Source organism: Mytilus californianus, unplaced genomic scaffold, assembly GCF_021869535.1.
Source record: "Mytilus californianus isolate M0D057914Y unplaced genomic scaffold, xbMytCali1.0.p SCAF_3, whole genome shotgun sequence".
In the NCBI taxonomy this organism is placed as follows: Eukaryota; Metazoa; Mollusca; class Bivalvia; order Mytilida; family Mytilidae; genus Mytilus; species Mytilus californianus.
In genome coordinates, this window is record NW_026262679.1 from 108,336,073 (window position 1) to 108,359,698 (window position 23,626).

The 23,626-nt window shown below is 32.6% G+C and overlaps 1 protein-coding gene across 1 annotated transcript; it reads right to left on the reverse strand.

Moving 5' to 3' along the window:
• Positions 1–15,469: 15,469 nt before the first annotated feature.
• On the reverse strand, positions 15,470–22,325 carry LOC127733713 (uncharacterized). Its single transcript, XM_052243027.1, has 3 exons — positions 22,208–22,325; positions 19,784–19,917; positions 15,470–15,638 (listed from the first exon to the last, which is right to left on the reverse strand). The coding sequence occupies exons 1-3, from the start codon at positions 22,304–22,306 to the stop codon at positions 15,470–15,472; spliced, it is 402 nt and encodes a 133-aa protein (XP_052098987.1). The 5' UTR covers positions 22,307–22,325.
• Between the last annotated feature and the right edge of the window lie 1,301 nt (positions 22,326–23,626).

Here is a 23,626-nt window from a genome sequence, read left to right on the forward strand (position 1 = left end):
CTAACAGTTCTTCCACCTTCTGAAATATGAAGCTTCATTCAAATAGTTTACCCCGCCACAGGATAGTAATCCCCATGTCTTGCATACTACAAATTTCGTCACAGGCATGTAAAACTAGAGGCTCTAAAGAGCCTGTGTCGCTCACCTTGGTATATGTGCATATTAAACAAAGGACAAAGATGGATTCATGACAAAATTGTGTTTTGGTGATGGTGATGTGTTTGTAGATCTTACTTTACTGAACATTCTTGCTGCTTACAATTATCTCTATCTATAATGAACTTGGCCCAGTAGTTACAGTGGAAAATATTTTGTAAAAATTTACAAAAATTTACAAAATTTATGAAAAAATTGTAAAAAATTGACTATAAAGGGCAATAACTCCTTAAGGGGTCAATTGACAATTTTGGTCATGTTGACATATTTGTAGATCTTACTTTGCTGTACATTATTGCTGTTTACAGTTTATCTCTATCTATAATAATATTCAAGATAATAACCAAAAGCTGCAAAATTTTCTTAAAATTACCAATTCAGGGGCAGCAACCCAACAACGTGTTGCCTGATTGGTCTGAAAATTTCAGGGCAGATAGATCTTGACCTGATAATCAGTTTTACCCTATGTCAGATTTACTCTAAATGCTTTGGTTTCAGAGATATAAGCCAAAATCTACATTTTACCCCTATGTTCTATTTTTAGCCATGTCGGCCATCTTGGTTCGCGGGCGGGGTCATCGGACACATTTTTTAAACTATATACCCTAATGATGATTGTGTAAAAGTTTGGTTAAATTTGTCTTAGTAGTTTCAGAGAAGATTTTTATAAAAGATTACAAAAATTTACGAAAAATGGTTAAAAATTGACTATAAAGGGCAATAACTCCTTAAGGGGTCAACTGACCATTTTGGTCAAGTTGACTTAATTGTAGATCTTACTTTGCTGAACATTATTGCTGTTTACAGTTTATCTCTATCTATAATAATATTCAAGATAATAACCAAAAACGACAAAATTTCATTAAAATTACCAATTCAGGGGCAGCAACCAAACAACGATTTGCCTGATTGGTCTGAAAATTTCAGGGCAGATAGATCTTGACCTGATAAACAATTTTACCCCATGTCAGATTTGCTCTAAATGCTTTGGTTTCAGAGATATGAGCCAAAAACTGCATTTTACCCTATGTACTATGTTTTAGCCATGTCGGCCATCTTGGTTCCCGGGCCGGGTCATCGGACACATTTTTTAAACTATATACCCTAATGATGATTGTGGACAAGTTTGGTTAAATTTGTCTTAGTAGTTTCAGAGGAGAAGATTTTTGTAAAAGATTACAAAAATTTACGAAAAATGGTTAAAAATTGATTATAAAAGGGTAATAACTCCTTAAGGGGTCAACTGACCATTTTGGTCAAGTTGACTTAATTGTAGATCTTACTCTGCTGAACATTATTGCTGTTTACAGTTTATCTCTATCTATAATAATATTCAAGATAATAACCAAAAACGGCAAAATTTCCTTAAAATTACCAATTCAGGGGCAGCAACCCAACAACGGATTGTCAGATTCATCTGAAAATTTCAGGGCAGATAGATCTTGACCTGATAAACAATTTTACCCCATGTCAGATTTCCTCTAAATGCTTTGGTTTCAGAGATATAAGCCAAAATCTACATTTTACGCCTATGTTCTATTTTTAGCCATGGCGGCCATCTTGGTTGGTTGACTGGATCACCGGACACATTTTTTAAACTAGATACCCCAATGATGATTGTGACCAAGTTTGGTTAAATTTGACCCAGTAGTTTCAGAGGAGAAGATTTTTGTAAAAGTTTACGGACGACGGACGCAGGTTGACGGACGCAAAGTGATGAGAAAAGCTCACTTGACCTTTCAGGTCAGGTGAGCTAAAAAACCACAATAATTGTAGAAAATAATATAAAAAGAAGATGTGGTATGATTGCCAATGAGACAACTCTTCACAAGAGACCAAATGACACAGAAATTAACATCTATAAGTCACCCTACGGCCTTCAACAATGAGCAAAGCCAATACCACATAGTCAGCTATAAAAGGCCCCGAAATGACAAATGTAAAACAATTCAAACGAGAAAACTAACGGCCTAATTTATGTACAAAAAAATGAACGAAAAACAAATATGTAACACATCAACAAACGACAACCACTGAATTACAGGCTCCTGACTTGGGACAGGCACATACATACAGAAAGTTGAGATTACAAGAAATTTTGTTTCTAAAATAATAATTTGAACACTAAAAAATTTTTTTTAAAAATGTCCATGCCCAAAACGCCTGTGCATTAACTTAAAAACGAAAATGTCGACAAGGTAAAAACTCTCTAGATTTATTCTAGTGTATGCAAAATAACAGATACATCAAGTTATATGGTCATGATCATACGTGTATGGTCCAAATACTCATATAGTCCGGAACAGGTATACAAGCCTGTGTTTGTGTATGGAGAACTTTGTCTGGCATGTCAGCGATTCTAAAGGTAGAGAATAGGGTAAATGAATTGTAAAATAGAAAAACAAAGGATATGGGGTATCCATCGTTAACTTACTACTCAAATACTTTAATATATATTAGCTATAAAAGCAATGTCTATATGACATTGACAAATGTTGTTTAACAACTGAAGCACTGGTCTTGGAACAATGGGTCATGTAAGAAGTACAAGCTGGCTGCCTGTAATACACTTGACTCTGTACTAAAGTAATCCTAATCCTTGTAACAGTTTGTGTAGTTGTTTATCTAAACACTGAGAGGCTGTCAATTGTCTTTGAGTCATTGCTGAAGGTCCTAAATGTCCACATTGGAGTGTGAAATAGTGAGCATTTCTTTGCTGAGTTGTAAGTTTATCAATTTTTTTGGCATCAAAACCTTCTGATTGATGTTTTGACAACAAGATTCCACTTTTCTATCAATGCCATTATTTACTTTGAATAATCATCTCTTGCATGTGCCATAAATAGAAGCCATACCAAGCGTTTAATATTCGATCACCTGTTGTTTGTTCAATCAAACTATTATCACTTGTTAATTAGCATTGGGCCAGGGTTTAAATCAACGAAAGTTTCGTTCGGTACTCTCTGGTTTTTACATCTTCAATTTATATAGGTAAAAACATGAGTGTATCGTGTCTGCATACATTCCTATAAAAATCTGTAATTTGTCGAAAATGTAAAGTGTGGCTCCCCATTACCCACAGAATCCACAAGAATTGGTATCCAACGAATAATAATGAATCCACAGTAAGCTATTTTTCTGTTTTTGTATATACAACACTAAGGTATTTATAAATCCTTTGCTTTGTTTGGTTTTGAGTGCATGCGCTGTTCCTGATTCAGCATGAAGTAAGTGTAATTTTGTTTGTAAAAAAAATTCAAAAACTTTCTATTACACTATAAGACCTTATTTTTGAAACAAGAAATTATTCTAGTCTCTTAAATAATGATTCAACTTTGTGTTGCTTCTCTTAAGACATTTAATAACTTTGTTGAGAAAAGGATTTAGTTTGAGAGAATATGATTTATTTATTAGTTGTAATTGGCTTCGAACTAGCTTTCAGTAACTGTGAGTACACTTATTTTGTTGTTTTGTGTCTATTGTTTTTATGTTAGTAGTTTTTGTGCCTCATACCAATCTTTTGAGTGAAGCCAATTGCAACTGATTTTTACAGTTTGTTCTTATGTTGTGCTGTAACACCACTGTTCCAGCTTAGGGGGATAGTTGAGCGCTCACAAACATGTTTAACCCCCACATTCTTTTTGTGCCTGTCCCAAGTCAGGAGCCTGGAGTTGTGGTTGTTTCATGTCTGTCATATTTGTTTTGTTTTTAATTAGGACATTAGTTTTCTCATTTGAATTGTTTCACATTTTTCGTGTTGGGGACTTTTATAGCCGACTATAAGGTATGGTTTTTGTCGAGCCTTCAACTTTTGTCAAAAAAGCGAGACATAGCAATCCTACATTCCGTCGGTGTCGGCGGCGGCGGCGTCCACAAATATTCACTCTGTGGTTTAAAGTTTTTGAAATTTTAATAACTTTCTTAAACTATCCTGGATTTCTACCAAACTTGGACAGAAGCTTGTTTATGATCATAATAAACATAGTATCCAGAAGTAAATATTGTAAAAAGAAATTCCATTTTTTCCGTATTTTACTTATAAATGGACTTAGTTTTTCTGCCAGGAAACATTACATTCACTCTGTGGTTAAATTTTTTAAATTTTAATAACTTTCTTAAACTATCCTGGATTTTTACTAAACTTGGAAAGAAGCTTGTTTATGATCATAAGATAGTATCCAGAAGTAAATTTTGTTAAAAAAAAAATCCATTTTTTCCGTATTTTACTTATAAATGGACTTAGTTTTTCTGCCAGTTAACATTACATTCACTTTGTGGTTAAAGTTTTTAAAATTTTAACAACTTTCTTAAACTATCCTGGATTTGTACCAAACTTGGACAGAAGTTTGTTTATGATTAAAAGCTAGTATCTAAAAGGAAATTTTGTAAAAAATTGTTCCATTTTTCTGTATTTTACTTATAAATGGACTTAGTTTTTCTTCCAGTTAACAAAACATACAGTCTGCAGTTTAAGTTTTTAAAACATTTATTAAATTCATAAACTATCCTGGATTTTTACCAAATTTGGACAGAAGCTACTTACAATCAAAAGATAGTATATAGAGGAATATTTTTATTTATTTTTTTCCTCATTTTTGTTGAGCCTGCGATTAACAGCAAAAGTAGGCGAGACACTGGGTTCCGCGGAACCCTTACAAATTTTTTTAATGTTGAAGGCCGTACGGTGGCCTTTTATTGCTTATATATCTACATCATTTGAACTCTGGTGGATAGTTGTCCCATTGGCAATCATACCACATCTCCTTATTTTCATAGTGTATCAAATATTGATAACAGAGCTAAGACATAATAAAAGCCAGATGATGTTTTGAAAGGAATTATTTAAAAAATACTTGACTGTGGTTAGGGTCAAATGACAATTCTAATATGACGTGCTTCTTTCGCTTTGTAAACACCACCGTGATAAAATTCTTGATATATCTATACTTAGCGCAGACTCAGAGATGTACATATTAATGGCTGTTACTATTTACCTCCACGTAAATCCACATGTATCGTAACCTATGTGTTAACACTACTTGGAATTCGTTGTGTTCAAATTCAAATTGAAAAAGAAACTACAGAACCGTTATTCCTATTCTAATATAATGCATAACAAAAAGAATTAATGCATAAGATCTTAAATAAAATGCTTCGCTGGGGCGCAGCTTGATACGACCGCAGAGGTCGAACCCTGAACAGTTGGGGCAAGTATGGACACAACATTCATGCTTGATACCGCTCTGAATTTGGATTGTTATTAAATATTTGACACAGCATAGGTTTCTGACACAGAAAGAATGTGGTCTAAGAACTTGAATTTTTTTAATTTACCTATTATGGTCCAATGTCCAAAATCAAAATACATGGTTAGATTCAGCATATCAAAGAACCCCATATATTCAATTTTTGTTAAAATCAAACAAAGTTTAATTTTGGACCCCAACTTGGACAAACTTGAAAACTGGGCCCATAATCAAAAATCTAAACACATGTTTAGATTCAGCATATCAAAGAACCCCAAGAATTCAATTTTTGCTAAAATCAAACTAAGTTTAATTTTGGACCCTTTGGACCTTAATGTAGACCAATTTAAAAAAGGGACTTAAAATTAAAAATCTAAATACACGGTTAGATTTGGAATATCAAAGAACCCCAATAATTCAATTTTTGATGAAATCAAACAAAGTTTAATTTTGGACCCTTTTGACCTCGATATGAACCAATTTGATAGCGGGGCCCACAAATAAAAAATCTAAATACATGGTTAGATTCAGCATATCAAAGAACCCCAAGAATTCAATTTTTGTTAAAATCAAACTAAGTTTAATTTTGGACCCTTTGGACCTCAATGAAGACCAATTTAAAAAACGGGACCCAAATTAAAAATCTAAATACACGGTTAGATTTGGCATATCAAAGAACCCCAATAATTCAATTTTTGATGAAATCAAACAAAGTTTAATTTTGGACCCTTTTGACCTCAATATGAACCAATTTGATTGCGGGGCCCACAAATAAAAAATCTAAATACATGGTTAGATTCAGCATATCAAAGAACCTCATATATTCAATTTTTGTTGAAATCAAACAAAGTTTAATTTTGGACCCCAATTTGGACCAACTTGAAAACTGGGCCCATAATCAAAAATCTAAATACATGTTTAGATTCAGCATATCAAAGAACCCCATATATTCAATTTTTGTTGAAATCAAACAAAGTTTAATTTTGGACCCCAACTTGGACCAACTTGAAAACTGGGCCTATAATCAAAAATCTAAACACATGTTTAGATTCAGCATATCAAAGAACCCCAAGAATTCAATTTTTGTTAAAATCAAACTAAGTTTGATTTTGGACCCTTTGGACCTTAATGTAGACCAATTTAAAAAACAGGACCCAAAATTAAAAATCTAAATACACGGTTAGATTTGGAATATCAAAGAACCCCAATAATTCAATTTTTGATGAAATCAAACAAAGTTTAATTTTGGACCCTTTTGACCTCAATATGAACCAATTTGATAACGGGGTCCACAAATAAAAAATCTAAATACATGGTTAGATTCAGCATATCAAAGAACCCCATATATTCAATTTTTGTTGAAATCAAACAAAGTTTAATTTTGGACCCCAATTTGGACCAACTTGAAAACTGGGCCAAAAATCAAAAATCTAAATACATGTTTAGATTCAGCATATCAAAGAACCTCATATATTCAATTTTTGCTAAAATCAAACAAAGTTTAATTTTGGACCCTTTGGACCTTAATGTAGACCAATTTGAAAACTGGACCCAAAATTAAAAATCTAAATACACTGTTAGATTTGGCATAACAAATAAATAAATGCGATCAAAGATTTTACAAATCTAATGCGCCATACTGTGCAATTAAAGATTACTTCTTGAAATTTTTCAATATTTGAAATTTGAAAAAAAAATATTTGAAGAATAATTCTTTTTAATTTCTGAAATCTGAAATGAGAAAAAATTGACCCCCCACAATTTCTTTTTATCCCCCCCCCCTTTTTTCCCCCAAAAAATTCTTTCCCTCAAGATATGGTCATAATCTCAATTCAAATTTCCAATGGAGTTGGCAACCATAATTACCCATTTAAATTTACCATAGTGCTAACTTAATCTATTTTATAATAGAATTAAAAATATAGTGTCAAATCTTTCATATGGATTTTTTTGTAAAAGAAAAAGATGCAACATTTGCAGATATTTTTACTGGTCTTCCTTTATAAATATGCATTTCTTTAAACATAATTTAAAAGCAGTGTAAGGGAAGTAACCAAAACGTTGTATTTGGATTACCTCCCTTACACTGTTTTAAATTATCTTTATTGTTCATTAACCATTACTTTATACATAATTTAAAAGCAGTGTAAGGGAGATAATTTCAATGATGTATTTGATTTATCTCCCTTACACTGCTTTAAATTATGTTTTGTACTAAAGTATTTGTCCATTAACCAGGACAACCTTGTTTTTCCCCCTTTTTTGCCCCTAATTCCTAAACGGTTTGAGCCATAACCCCCAAAGCAAATCCTAACCATCCCTTTGTGGTATGGAAACTTGTAGTATAATTTCAGAGAGATCCATACACCGTTCCACAGTTATTGTCTGGAAACTAGAAAATGCTTATTTTTGGCCCCTTTTTGGCCCCTAATTCCTTAACTGTTGGTACCATAACCCCCAAAATCAATCCCAACCTTCTTTTTGTGGTATTTAACCTTATGGTCAAATTTCAAAAAGATCCATTCACTTAAACTAAAGTTAGAGTGCGAAAACCAATGTGTCTTCGGACGACGACCATGACGACGCCGGACGACAACGACGACGCCAATGTCATACCAATATACGACCACAAAATTTTTTTGCGGTCGTATAAAAATGTAAAATATATAAATAAAATAAAATTCCATGAAATTTCAGGAATCATCTCGGCATTAACATCATGTCAAAACATGTCGTCATACAAATGAAAACTCTCAAGCTGAAGATTATTCAGTCATGTGTACGCTCTAAATTCGGATAATATCGCATTAAAATGAAGTTTTGAGGTAGGTGTTGTTTCATTTTCTATTCTATTTCATCATTCGTACATTCATGGATTTCAGCAAGTCAACATGGCGGCTCACTCCTTATTTTCGACATGTCAACTGTGGATTTGACAGTATAAGTAGCGATAGAAAAAAAATGCTTGGGTTAAAAATTATAAAGATTGAACACATTTTTTCTAGTGGTTATTTAAGAAATAATTCATGCAAGCCTTGATTTATTTGAAATTTGTAGCTTTTATCTTACAGGGGGTAAAATAGAACAGCCATACACAAGGCAATCTTACCTTTGCTTCAGTTTTTAAAATTACCATATTCGTCCTATTAGAATCGAAATAATTCATGCGAGCGATAGATATGTTACCATTTTAACATGGCCTGGGCCGTTAAATTCATTAATTTTATCCCTCACTAACGCTCAAGATAAAATTTGAATATAACGGCCCAGGCCATGTGAAAATTTCCAACAAATCTATAGCTTGCATGAATTATTTCTTAAATTACCAACCTTAATTTTCTTGGTCACATTTACTAGTGTATTATTCACATAATGCTGCTCCATTGCAGTAACTGATTTGTCTCCAATCAGTTTGTCCATATATTTTTCAAAAATGATTGGGTTAACTTTAGTGGCTTTCTCCATAACCATCAAGACTTGAATTCTGCTATTGCTATCATTGTAGTGATTGTTCATCAATGTGTCTGCCACTTTCTGAGTTATCATCTATTGTGAAGACAAAAATGTCATTCAATAATACTGAAACTGACATAATGGTTACTTCTCCCACCTTTTCACAAATAGAACCAAGATTGAAGATAAAGACTATTATCATGGTTATAATAAATCTATTTCTCATAATATAAAGATTGAAAGTAGACACCAGAAACCACTATAATTTGTTCTCAGTTTCCTGGACTTAAAATTTTACTGTACACTCTTAAAATTGTGTAAAACATTTTATAGTGAAATACACTCCTAAATTCATGAAAATATTTTTAAAGTGAAATATATCAGTGTAAAATATACTATTAAGGAGACAGTACTGACTAATTTATGTAAATAAACTCATCATAGATACCAGGATTGACATTTTGTATGCCAGATGTGCATTTCGCTAGACTCATCAGTAACTTCAAATCAGCCTTTGTCATCATCTTCTTGTAAAAGATTTTGTCTACTGTCCTTGGACATTTTAGACACTGCATATATTGACTGATTAAGAATTTAAAACACATGAGTTCTGTATTAATTTCAAGTTTTTAAACCAAAAATATTTTCATATCATTAACAATTTGCAACACTATTCCTACATGTATATGTCCATATTAAACTGAAAGCATTTGTAGAAACGCTTCTAACATACCTCTGGATATTTATTTGAAAGAGCAAAAAATACTTGGATCTGCAGAGGCCATGTATCTTTGTCATCTTTACAGGTATCAAGGAATTTATCCATTCTGCTTTTCAAGGCATTAGGACTAAGTTCAACTACTCTATAAAAAAAACCTGAAAAGAAAAAAAACATCTAGCATAAGGCGAGGGATGCTGTTTTCCATAATTATGTTACATAACGGATTTTAAAAGGCCAATCCTTTTCTTCCAATATTAGATAAATTAGTATGATTGATAACAATTTCATATTTTTAAAGATTGATTCACATTGATATAAACTAGAGGCTTCAAGCAGCCTGTATTGCTCTGCTGAGGTATCTAAGCATAATATTGTAATGACTTGAATTTCTGCAAGATGTTATGTTAACAATAGCATGGTGTTTTGGCACCTGAAAGTGCCTTAAAAATGCAGAATATTTCATATACAACTTCATTCAAAAGAAGTTTGATCAGATATTGACCCTTTACCCAGCCTAACCTGGTTTGTCTAAATGGGAAAGAAAATTTTTAATACCATTTGAGACCTCAAGATGAAATGAAATCTTTTTGGAACCCCATGCAGAAAAAACAACATCAGAGGAAAGAGTTCTTAAAAATCAGATCAAGGCAGCCATGTTTTTCATTCAATCTGGACCAAATCCTGTCTAGTTTGGTTAAAAATGCCTGAGAAAGTTTAGACAATCAGGTGAAGATGTGATTTTCCACGATTCTTCGAAACTATGAGCCACCAATGCAGCCATATGTGCCACCAAGTCAGGATGAAATGAGGAGTGCTAGTAAAGGGTCTTGGAGCCATCCATTCCTTTAAGTTTCAACAACATTTTTTTTTAAGGTAATTTTAGAGGAGAAAATTGTTTGAAAACTTGTCAAATGCCTCCGATGACCATGTTTTTCATGTTATCATGACCAAATGAGGACCATTGTGTGAATAACCTCAATTCATCATTCCTACCTAGTTTGGTTTGCATTGGCTGTGTAGTTTCTGACAAGAAGATGAACAAGAGGCTCTCAAGAGCTTGAATTGCTCACCTGTAATTTTTTGCTTAAATCTTTCATCAATGATTATTTTTGCTTTTCAATATATATTAATGAGTGGCTTAAAAATGCCATTTAAATATTCTTTGTATCTGTCATATTTTCTTCAAAAGCAAAAAAATGCATTTTACCCCTATGTTCCATTTTAGCCATAGTGGCTATGTTTCTTGACGTACAAGGAAATAAAATACAAAATTTATACAAGATACTCTGAAACTCATTCAGCCCAAGTTTGGCTGAAATTGATTCAGTTTCAAAGGAGATGATTTTTTAAAGTAAGCAAATTAGATCAGATGAACAAATTGTGAAAAATTGTCTTTAAAGGACAATATCTCCTTAAGGGGTCCAATTGACAATTTTGGTCATATAAAACTTATTTGTAGATCTTAAGTTGCTGAACATTTTTGCTGTTTACAGTTTATCTTTATCTATAATAATATTCAAGATAATAACCGATAACTGCAAACTTTCCTTAAAATCATCAATTCAGGGGGCAATAACCTAAAAATCTGAGATTTGGCTGATAATTTCAGGGCGGGTAGACCTTGACCTAATAAATACTTTAACTTCTTGTCTGATTTGCTCTAAATGCTTTAGTTTTTCAGGGCTCGACAATAACGCTTCTCTGATTGTCTGGTAACAGAGGAAAAAAAGGTCGGACAAGTAAAAGCCATATCAAGCTTGTCCGATGGCACAAGTTAAATCATTCTGAAGAAAATAAATTAAATCCAACTTTGATGATCAAAGTAATAAACAAAAAACAAGAAAAGAAGATAAAAACAAATGTTAATTTGACATGTTTACTTGCGATCGATAATTTAAAACTGGTTCTTTGTCAGATGCTTTATAACAGATAAAACGCATACTTTTCTTGGAAACCAGTCTTACTGATGGAATCAGCGATGCGCTTTGTAGATAAGGTAACAAGACACTAGTTTGGAACTGGCACGGAAACAAATCGGCTCCATGTTTAGGTTACAAGAGCGCAATTATTTTTTTACATTTTACCGGCAAGTTTTTTACCCCAAGATGGTACTCAATAGAATCTTGTATGGCTTCTGATTGGATGATACAGAATTGGAATTACTTTCAATAGAAAGCTCATCCAATTAGGTTTAAAAAATCCAGAAAATCAAATTCACAGTTTACAAAGTATAGAAAATATCTTCCATTTCTGCATGTCAGAGCCATTAAAAATATGCCTTTTTCATTAAGCGAAAAAAATAGACGTTGTTTTTCAACATCATTTTAAGTCAATTTTTGCCGCATGACCATATATATTTTTTTGGTTGTTATGCAAGACTGGCATTTCTAGTAACAGGAACTGCTACCCGTTTTTTTCTGGTTTTTGTAGTCTTCAAGAAATGAAATACGGAACACCACTGGTACCCTATGGAAAATGCATTACGAATAATTGCACTCTTGTAACCTTTAATAGACAGTTCGGCGCCTTAGGAGACATTTCTGGACCAAGACAAACCAGTACCTCGTTTCCCTACCTTATTCTGTTGCTTTATAATAAATATGATAATATTTTTTCAAATAAAAATGAAGAAATTATTGACCATAAAATTCATAAAATCATAAAATCATATATGGACAAAACAATTTGTGATTGCGTTTGAATAAACATTTTAATATATTAAAAACAAAGCTGATTGTAGTAAGGCATTAATCATAATAATCAATATTTTATCGACATCAAAGACGAGGATACAAACCAAATGAGTGTAGACTAACAGGCCTACAAGACTGTGCCTCATGTGCAGAGTCTGGTGATACTTTGTCATTGATGAAAACTAGAACCTATGAGTCCTGTGACATGACTAGATTCAGTTGTTCTCAACTCATATTTTTGAAAAGGATATCAAGAGATATAAATCAAATTCTGTTCTATTGTTTTAATTCATTTTGTTCATTGAATTAACTTAAAATCCAAAAAAGGTTAGTATTTGGATTTTTTTTGGACAAGTTACAATTCCATTCGGACAAGTAAGTTTTGGTATGTACGTGTCCTATTGGGCAAGTAGAAAAAAAAGTTACTTTAGAGGCCTGTTTTTGAGATATAAGTCAAAAACTGCATTTTACCCTATGTTCTATTTTTAGCCATGGCGGCCATGTTTTCTGAGGAAACAGAAAATAAAACACCAACTTTATTCTAGATAACCTAAAGATCATTCAGCTTAAGTCTAATTTAAATTGGTTCAAAGTTTCAGAGGAGAAGATTTTTTAAAGTTAGAAAACATGATAAACAAATTGTGTAAAATTGTCCTTAAAGGGCAATAACTTCTTAAGGGGTCAATTGACAATTTTGGTCATATAAAAACTTATTTGTAGATCTTACTTTTCTGAACATTTTTGCTGTTTACATTTTATCTTTATCTATAATAATATTCAAGATAATAACCAAAAACTGCAAAATGTCCTTCAAATTACCAATTTAGTGGCAGCAACCCAACAATGGGTTGTTAGATTCATCTGAAAATTTAAGGGCTGATAGAACTTGACCTAATGAACATTTTTACCCATGTCAGATTTGCTCTAAATGCTTTAGTTTTTGAGATATAAGCCAAAAATTGCATTTTACCCCTATGTTCTATGTCAAGCCATGTCGGCCATGTTTTTTGACGATACAGAAAATAAAACACAAATTTTATTCTAGATACCCTAAGGATCATTCAGCCTAAGTTTGGTAGGAATTGGTTCAGTAGTTTCAGAGGAGAAGATGTTTGAAATAGTTTACACCGGAAGGACGACGACAGACGATGCTGGACGATGCCGGACCCCAAGTGATGGCAAAAGCTCAAAAGTGTTTTTCCGTAGGGTTTCAATGAGAACTTTGTGCTGCTGAATGCCAACATATTTGGTTTTGGTTGTAATGAAATGTCAGATATTGCAAATTACTGAATATGATAAACAGGGAAAAGAATTTACGCAAATAGCTGAACAGAACAGTAAATTAATGCAGCTGACTTTTTTCACATTGTCACATGTACATCAAAGAATTCAAATGAAGTGAACTGTTCTTAATTCTGAGTGAAATTACATACTCATCAAATCCATTGATGGTTCTTCAATATACCAATCCAACAATGGTCCAAAAAAAAAAGGCACATATTTCAGGACATGAGTGACCAGCTATTTGCATTGAATTTGTGCAGGCTTCTCGCAAGAATTCCTCTTCTGAGTGTCGATATTTGAGCAATTTCTCTAAAACAGGTATAACAACTTTACCAGTACCACCATTACAATGCTAAAACAAACAAAGATACTCTATCTAAACAAAGTTCATTACGCAATTAATTAAAAGCACTGCAGAAAATAAATAATTGGAAGGGGAACAAGAAAAATCATGAGGCAAGATCATTTTTTTCCAATTTAAAAACAAAATTTGACAGCAAAAAAACTTTCTTTTGCCATTAATATTTGGTGCTTTTTATTAGCTTTTTTAGGGACTTTAAAAACCCAAGGTATACTATCTTCAGTTTTCATCACATTACATTATAGCCACAAAAGTTAAGAGGAGGGCTAAAATCATATGGCCATTCAAATGCCAATATGATATAAACAAGATTGAATTTCATAAAAATCTGGCAAGAAATATAAGCTAAAAAATCTATTCAATGAGTACATAATCATTTCAAACTATTAACAAATAAGAATTTTTTGTATCAAATTTGTAAACTGCTTTCACACTGTGCAACTCATAATAAAGATTTCAACCATTAGTGAGCTAGGACAGTTTACTTCTGCACACGCATGTATCTCTTAATAAAAACCTTTCAGGATAAACAAGTTGAACTGTGAGCTACTTCTCACTAATGATGGCCCTGTTTGAAGTTTTTGGTAAACATGGAGTTGATTCACAATGAATATGAAAACACATCATAAGGTATGGCATGCTTACATGAATGTTGAAATCAATTTCAGAGTGATCTGATTTGAAGATCCCAAGAAAAATAGATTGTCATTTTGTGTAAAAATATATTAAGTATTCGGTAAAGGTAAACAGGAAGTTGATAGTAAATGAATAATAAAAGAATCACAAGGTTTCGGTTGTTCCCATGCCTGAACAAATTTCAGGAAGTTGTAATAGGCAGTTCACAAGAAAGACGTGACAAAAAATTTCATTCATCATTATATGTGTAAGAATATTATAAGTATGTAAAAAACAACAAGTTTATGAGTGATGAATGTGAAAAAACATTCCACAGTATAGTATGCTCAACAAAGCATGATGACAAATTTCAGGAAGCTCTGATTTGCAATTCTTGAGAAAAATTTGATACCAATCTTCTGGAAAGGACAGACAGACAGATGGAGAGACAGACACACACACTGACAAGCAGGAGTCAAACAACATACCCCATCCTTGGGAGCTGGGGTATAAATATTGAATCAACTTCTCCCTTTTAATTTTTAATTGTTACCAAATGTGTGTTATATTTAAGTCATTTAACCGTTTGAACTTTTGTGTATATATTTATCACTTTAGAGACAGTTACTAATAAATCAGTTGGATTATCACAGCAGTATATTATCACAAGAATTGACACATTAAATCACCTCACTTGCTGATAGTGACAATCAAAAATAAACATAAAATTCAATGTGAACATGTTAGAACTGCACTATATTGACACACCCTGTTAACTTTCTTCAAGAGGAATTACAAAAAAATACTATAACTTCATTTCGGTTAAAAGCTCAAACGAGCTTATATTATGTCGCTTGTTTTTTTTTATACTATATTGACTCTAAATAACGCTTATTTATTGTTATCATTTATCATACTTATTATTCACTTTTAATTTAAATTATCTACTCCCTACCTTGCCCACAAATGAAGGGGCATTGCGAATTATCATTCCCCAAACAGTATCTGAACCATCCTCTAAATCAATCATTTCTCTCTCATCCTCCATACAAAAATTAAGAATTCTGATCACAGTCTGGTTTACTTCATCTGGTATATCTTCTGAGGATCTGAAAATACAAATCTGTTTCTACAGCAAACAATCTTGGTCAACAGTGATTCAATTAAAAGATGCCTGCTTACAATTTTGCAAATGTTTCAACCAAAATCAAAGGAGTAAAACAGTGGTATATTTTGAGAAGTAAATATACCAAATTTCAGGGATCTAGTTGGTGGCAAGATGCCCTTTATGACCCTAAATCAATAACATTAAATCTTTATCTAAATGTTTCAAGGAAAGAAATGTCAACTTCACCTAATAAAGCCTGCAGTATGGATTTTACTCATTGTTGCAGGCCATATGGTGACTATTAGCTGTTAATTTCTGTGTCAATTGGTCTCTTGTGGAGAGTTGTCTCATTGGCATTCATACCACATCTTCTTATTCTTATATCTAAATCCTTTTTGGATAACCAAAGAAAAATCAAAGGGCAAGGTTCCCAGATCCTACTGGAATATCACAAACTGCTGAAAAAGAACCATGTAACAAACTTACATCCACTTCATTTTAACTTTGGTGGATAGTTGTCTCATTGGCAATCATACCATATCTCCTTATTTTTATATTAGTATGCCATTTATAATAACACACCAAAAACTGCTGCATAGAAGATAGCCATTGCTTTGAAACAAAAAATCTATGTGTCTTCTAAATAAATGTCTATAATACATTATGGATTATGAAAATGTTTTAAAACTTTTTTAATGCCTATGGAATAAAATTAAGATTGCTTGTGTCAAAATTTACAGGCTGCTCTGCTATCATATAACTGATTATTGATATTAGGACTTACTAACATAGTAATGAAAAATACTTTTAAGATAAACTGTTAACACTGAGATATGTCTTTAGAAAAACAACAATCTGATGAACAGCAACATTGCTAATTAATTCAAAGTTGCTGGACCATGACATAGAAGGGCAGCGTGTCAAAATGATCGTCAAACTGAGATGTACTGATAGAAATGCATCTGTATAGAAATTATTTTGGCCTATCTGAAGCAGAAAACTTAACATTAAAAATTGCTTATTAATTGAAAGTTGCTGGACCATGACCTAGGGGCAGGGCCTCGAAATAGTTGTCAAACTGATCTGATATGAACTGATAGTAATGCAGCTTTATAGAACATATCATTGATCTATCACAAGAAGTTCCTATCAAACTGACTTAAGCAGAAAACTTTAACAATTGTTGACGTCGTCCCTGACGCCGCCAGAAAAGCTACACCTATGTCTTGCATTCCCAGACTTTCTTCGCAGGCGAGACGAAAAGTTTTTTTCATCTTAAAATTTTTTCAGGTATTATGAGTCATATGAAAAATGTGTTTGGCATATAAAATCTGCACAAGGTTTACATGTACCTTCGACATGAACCACCTGACCTTGACCTCATTTTCATGGTTAATTGGTCAACATAGAAGTTTTCTTGATAAGGTCCATTTTTCAGATACTATAACAAATAGTAAACTATATTTGTAATATAGATTAATGATGTAAGATACACATGTCTGTCTAGCAGGATTCTTTTAACCTTGACCTCATTTTCATAGTTTATCAGTAATCAGTTTAAATTTTGTGATGAAGTCTATTCCTCAAATACTTTAAGCACTAAGTCAACTATATTTGGTGTATAGAATGATTTGTAAGGTGATAATGTCTGTCAGGGTTCATCTAACTTTGAACTCAGTTTATATGATACCTGAAGTAGACTTTCAACATAAAATTCCATCATGATGACTAAAGCTGGCCAGACATTTCAGGATGTCCTGACTCTTGTTTATAATTATTTATGAAATTTTTTGTCAAACAATTGGTTCTTTGCAAATTTTTTTTCTTTAATTTTCTATTATATATAATTTATTAGCCTCCTATTGGAGAGTATATAACAAAGCAAAGACAATTACAATTAATCATATACAAACAACACGAGTTATGAAATACACAGAGACAGTTAATAAAGACAGGATCACGACGAAAAGTTCAATTATTTACATATGTGCTTTAAAGTTTTTTAAAGATAATTTGTGTACTACTAGTAGCAGTTGCAGTTCTGTAACAATTTACAAGAATTGTAAATAAAATTTACACACACAAAGTTAAACTGTTCACGTTCCTCATTCTCTAGATCAAAGTGGGTGTCACAGGCAAGAATACAATTTAGCAATTTATTGTCAGTCATATTTCCTAAGTGAACACTAAATGTAATCGGGTTTATGTCTATAACACTCCTCCAAAATTGATCTCGAGCATCAACTGTATAGGCACATGATAGTATTGCATGGGTACAAGGATCATCAAAAAGTTTACCACATTTATCACATAATGTTCTGTTGTTTTGTAAGTTTTCACGTATAAGACAGCACATTGATGTTACAAAATGGGCCTGCCTGCGCATCAGTGGGTGACGTAGTGCTACTCTCCACGCCGCATGCGATACACAAAACAAGTGAATGTCTTTAAAAACAACAAAATCGGGATCCACTGCCATACGATGATGCCACTCTACTACTTCAACCTGATTAATTGACGACTTGACTATCAATTTCCAAGTTGCAGAACTTGGAAATTGTCCATCATTGAGAAACTGACCTACATATTTCGATAAACCATATTTTGTGAGTATTTCAATAATGTCACAAGCGAAACCTAATCTGGTGTCATATTGATTATATCTAGCATCAATGAGTCTACGGAGAAGAATACAGAATGAAACAGCTGAGTATAGAAGGCGACATGTTCTTCCAAAGAACAACAGTTTTCGTTCACATATAAAACTTTCAATTGAAAGCCATCCTAACAATTACAAGCACATGTCGCTTCTTGTTCTTCTTGGTAAACCTTGTATAAATTTACAAATATAGTGGTGAGTTCTTTCAAGCATCAGTGTTTCAGTCCAGGTAAGTTTTCCCCAGAGTTCACAATCGTATAGTGCTTTTGGATAGCAGAGCTGACGGATAATCTTTGCACATACAATTGGATTTACAATGGCTGGGTGTATTCCAAGGCATATAACTGATGTCGTCGTCGAGCGCAAGGTGCGACAAGCTTTAAGAGTTCTGTCCATTGTTTTTAAAGATGTGTCTAGTTGAATACCAATATGTCGAGCAGAAGTTACATAGTTGATCGGTTCTTGGTATAGATATGTTGGAGTAGAAGTTCTGCGTTTACTGAATTGTAATAATTTGCTTTTTGCTGGTGAAAACATGAAACCCCACATGTTACTATAGTTCTCACATATTGTTACCATCCCTTGTGTCGAAACGCAGTTTGTAGCAATAAGAGCAATATCGTCTGCCTGAACTGGAGAGCTAGCACTAAGATCATGAAAGAATGCACCTTCTTTTGAAGATTCTAGTTCTTTTATAAGGTCATTTATTAAGATCAAGTACAGTTTAGCTGACAACGAACTTCCCTGACGAATACCTCGCTTTAGTTCAAACCATTTAGACAATTTACCATTTGATGACACGACACCATACAGATTAGTGCACATACTGTCAATCAAAAGCCAAAGTTTACCATGAGCTCTGTACTCGTGCAGTTTAAGACGAAGTCCATCATGCGGAACAGTATCGAAAGCTTTCGTGCTGTCGAGTAAAACAATATAAATAGTCCCATTCTTTTCAATATGATGGAGGGTGACTTCTTGAAGATTAAAAGACACATTGAGGCTGCTTAAGAGCTTTTGATACGCTACTTGCTGTCCGTTTGGAAAATCTGTTCGTATGCTGGAGAGCTTAATGTCGGTAAGTTTTTCATACACTTTTGTAATACTTGGTACTAACAAAATTCCCAGATAAGAATTTGTATCAGTTCGGCTTTTGTTATCACCTTTATACAGGAGGATAATCATACTTTAGTGCCATTCCTTTGGTATGTAGGCATATCGCAGAATCAGATTGAATAAATAACACAAGTGCTTCATTAACAGTTTGCCACCAAAACGCAGGTGTTCGTAAGCAATGTCATCATGACCACATGCTTTGTTGCGTTTTAGCTTATTACATATGTCATGAACTTGCAGTGCAAATTTATTATTACTATTTAAATTAAATAACGAGAGTTGATAAAAAACATTTTCAAAGAACTTCAAACTTTTTTGAGTATATATATTTGACTTTTTACAAGCAATAAATTCATAACAAAATAACTTACTTGTAAGATTCTATAAAGTAGTTAAATAAGTCAACCCCATTACTGCGAACCCAATTATCTAGCCATGGATAGTCTTCATCTGTTATTAAAGGTTCAAAACGCCTTGCTAACTCTGGAAGAACATCTGTACATTTCTGTAAAATATATCACAGTTTAAGAAAGTAAATTGATAAACAAACAAGAACATGTGTCCACTGGACACCTTGGACACTATTTGCCTTATATCTAAAAAAAAGTTCTCAAAACATATCAACATGTGTACTTAATTTCCAGTTAATGGGACCTGATTTCATGGTTAACTATCTTATTAAGTCATTTTTTTAAACTGAAACATATCAAAAGGACAGACAAAGGGATGGACTGATTGACAGAATCACAGAAATGAAAACAATGTGCCTCCCTACTACCGTATAGCGGGTTATTTTCACAGGTGTAAAATTTCGCAATTTAGGAAAAACAAAGTACTGTAAATTCAGAAATTATTGCGATGTTTTTTTTATTGCGATAAATGCGACAGGGTTAGAATCGCAATAAATTAAACTCGCATTTTGAAATTTTGTATATGACTTAAACAGAATTTTTCTCAATATCGCAAAAATTAAAATCGCATTATAGTCTAAAATGACAAAATCGCAATAATAAATGTACGCAATAATTTCTGAATTTACAGTATACGAAAAATTTTGGTGGTTGTTATTTTGGCGGATTCTAAAAGGGGCATTAGCTACGAGATATGAAAAAAATTAAAATATGATTTTTTTTCTTCAATCATTAATAAATGTGAAATAGTGAAATAATAATTTGCTTTTAGCAGCCAGTTTGGTTCAATTTAGTCAAAATACGCTAAGAAACATCGCTTATGAATTATTCACTTGCAAGTGAATAAATCGACCTCATTGAATCCGTATTCATGTGACCTTCAATTTAATCCCTTAGCTAGTGATGGGTTACGCATGAATAAGGCATGTTCAGTTATAAAAAGGAAAAGAATGTCAACATTGAAAGTGAAACAAGGGTAATCCATTTGATTGACTGATATGATCCACAAAAACTCATTCTTATACAGGTAAAAACGATGATTAACATTTATATTTTAACCTATAATATGAAATCAAACAGACCTAGAAAAATCTAATTGCACGAGTTCGCTTTCTATTTCTATTTATGTTTATATCAGGTTATATGACAGTCTGCAGTCTTCGGAGGTCACCTCGATGGTTAATTAGATGGCATCTGGACTAAAATACGCACAAAATGCTGATACATATTATCAACTCATGCATTGTAAATTGTTTGTTTTATACTTTTTATAATTTGTATATATGTTTAGTATGTTATAAATCAAATATGAGAATTTGAGTCAAATCGGTGAACATGAATTTGATAGCTAATGCCCTTTTAAATCCCAATTAAATATTTTGGCGGATACTGAAATTGTTGCAGTTAAAAAAGTTGTAAAAATAGAAAAACAAGAGTCTATTGTTATGGTTAAATGATTGTTTTACCTGCATGACGTCTTATTTATTGATTATATTTGATACAGTTAATCAATAGATAACTGGTACTTAGATATTTTTCACAGGTGTACAAACTTCTTGTAAATGTTACGGTCAATAAGTTACGAAAATGACCGGACCTTTGATGTACTAATTAGGTAATAATATTATCAAGAGTGACTTGCAACTCTTATATAATTTGACACCAATTAATAAGGGTAAATACCTGACAGAGTACCTTACACTCTTGTATTATTTGATACTAATACACTAATTAACACCTGACAGCGATTTTATAAATTATATGTGAATAATGCCCTTTGACATTTATATTATTTAATCTAACATAAATCGTTATCCACCCGTCGTCCGTAAAAAAATAGATCGTTTACAAAACGCTTTTTAGCTATTAGAAATTACCAAACGTATGCAAAAATTTTCGCGGAATTCATTTTCACGATTTTCCTTTATCCGCCAAAATAAGCGAAAATAAAAACCCCGCGAAAATAACCCGCTATACGGTATCATAGGTCTGTCAGGCTTATGGAGCACTAATTTTTTGTATAATTCATGGTGCCTTCAACCAGGAAAGTCAGTACCAAATGAAAACATATTTTCAATTGTTCCTGTATATGTTATTCATAACAACACCAATTAAAAAAACCAAAAACCAACACTATTTTCATTAACCACAAAATTTCGAGTTGTCTTCAACTTACAATTTGAAAACCTTGCTAAAAGAAAAGTGTTTCCAAAGAAACATATAGGGAAAGTTCTAAGGTGAAAGATAATTATGGTCAAAGATTGTTTTATTTAAGAGAATTTTTTGACAGGTTCCTTCTGGCTAAATTAATTCATTTTTTATTATCAGGGAATGTAACAAAATCCCTTATAAAGTAGTAACAGATGAGCAGTAAGCAAACTTTACCTGAAAATCCATATCTCCAAAGTATTGATCGATCATATAATTCAGGAGAATTGACTTCTTTTCCATGCGTGACAAAGACATTCGTGCAATGTCAGGCATAATAAGATGCTCTATTTTCAGTATCCTGCAAAACACAGCATACATAAATAAATACTGTTAAGTCTTTACATGAACAAATTTAATTAAAAAATTCCACAAAAAGCCATTAAAATAATTCGTTTGTTTTAAAAGCTCTATTTTAAAATTTGATTCATAATAGTTATAAATGTTTATATACAAATACTTGTAAATTTGGTAAAGAGAGTATAAATCTGGTATAAAATCTTTCGGTTTCCAATTCCAAAATATGTTCTTTAAACAAGAGTGCACAAGATGAAATGTCTCGCCTGCTTTACTGACCATTGATTTTATGTAGAAAGTCTTAAAGATAAAAGTTTTACTACACGTATCACATAAACTTAACATTTTTAAATATCAATGGCAATAAGGTCAAGGTCAGATAATCCTGTCAGACAGACATGTACACCTTACAGTTATTATTCAATATATCAAATAAAGTTCACCTATTGTTTATGGTAATTGAAAAACAGACCAAAACACAAAAACTATAAACATTGATCAATGAACCATAAAATTGAGGTCAAGGTCGGATTATACCTGCCAGACAGACATGTACACCTTACAATCATTCCATACAACAACTATAGTTGACCTATTGCTTATGGTAATTGAAAAACAGACCAAAACACAAAAAAACTTAACATTGACCAATGAACAATGAAATTGAGGTCAAGGTAAGATTATACCAGCCAGCTAAACATGTATACCTTACAACCATTCCATACACCAAATATAGTTGAATTACTGCTGATAGTATTTGAAAAACAGATCATAACACAAACACTTAACATTGACCAATGAACCATGAAAATGAGGTCAAGGTTAGATTATACATGCCAGACAGACATGTACACCTTACAATCATTACATACACCAAATATAGTTGACCTAATGCTTATAGTATTTAAAAAAACAGACAAAAAACACAAAAACTTAACATTGACCTATGAACCATGAAAATGAGGTCAAGGCCAGATGAAACCTGTTAGACTGACATGTACTCCTTGCAATCATTCCAAACACAACATATAATTGACCTACTGCTTATAGTATCTAAGAAACAGACCTAATCATCTAACTTTAAACTTGATCACTGATCCATGAAATGAGGTCAAGGTCAGGTGAACTCTGTCTGATGGACATGAAGACGTTGCAAGGAACCCATATACCAAATATAGTTATCCTATTACTCATAATAAGTGAGAAATTCACATGACAAAAAAACTCTAATTTTTTTTCAAGCACTCACTGAACCATGAAAATGAGGTCATGGTCTCAAGGACAATGGATATATGACAG

What these genes read in the sequence shown, in the direction of transcription:
- LOC127733713 (XM_052243027.1), bottom strand. Translation starts at nt 22,306, where the DNA reads ATGCCTGACATTGCACGAATGTCTTTGTCACGCATGGAAAAGAAGTCA. An exon ending in TTGGAGATATGGATTTTCAG is followed by an intron (nt 19,918 to 22,207) that starts GTAAAGTTTGCT and finishes TATATTTTACAG; the next exon opens with AAATGTACAGATGTTCTTCC. An exon ending in TACTTTATAGAATCTTACAA is followed by an intron (nt 15,639 to 19,783) that starts GTAAGTTATTTT and finishes TTGTATTTTCAG; the next exon opens with ATCCTCAGAAGATATACCAG.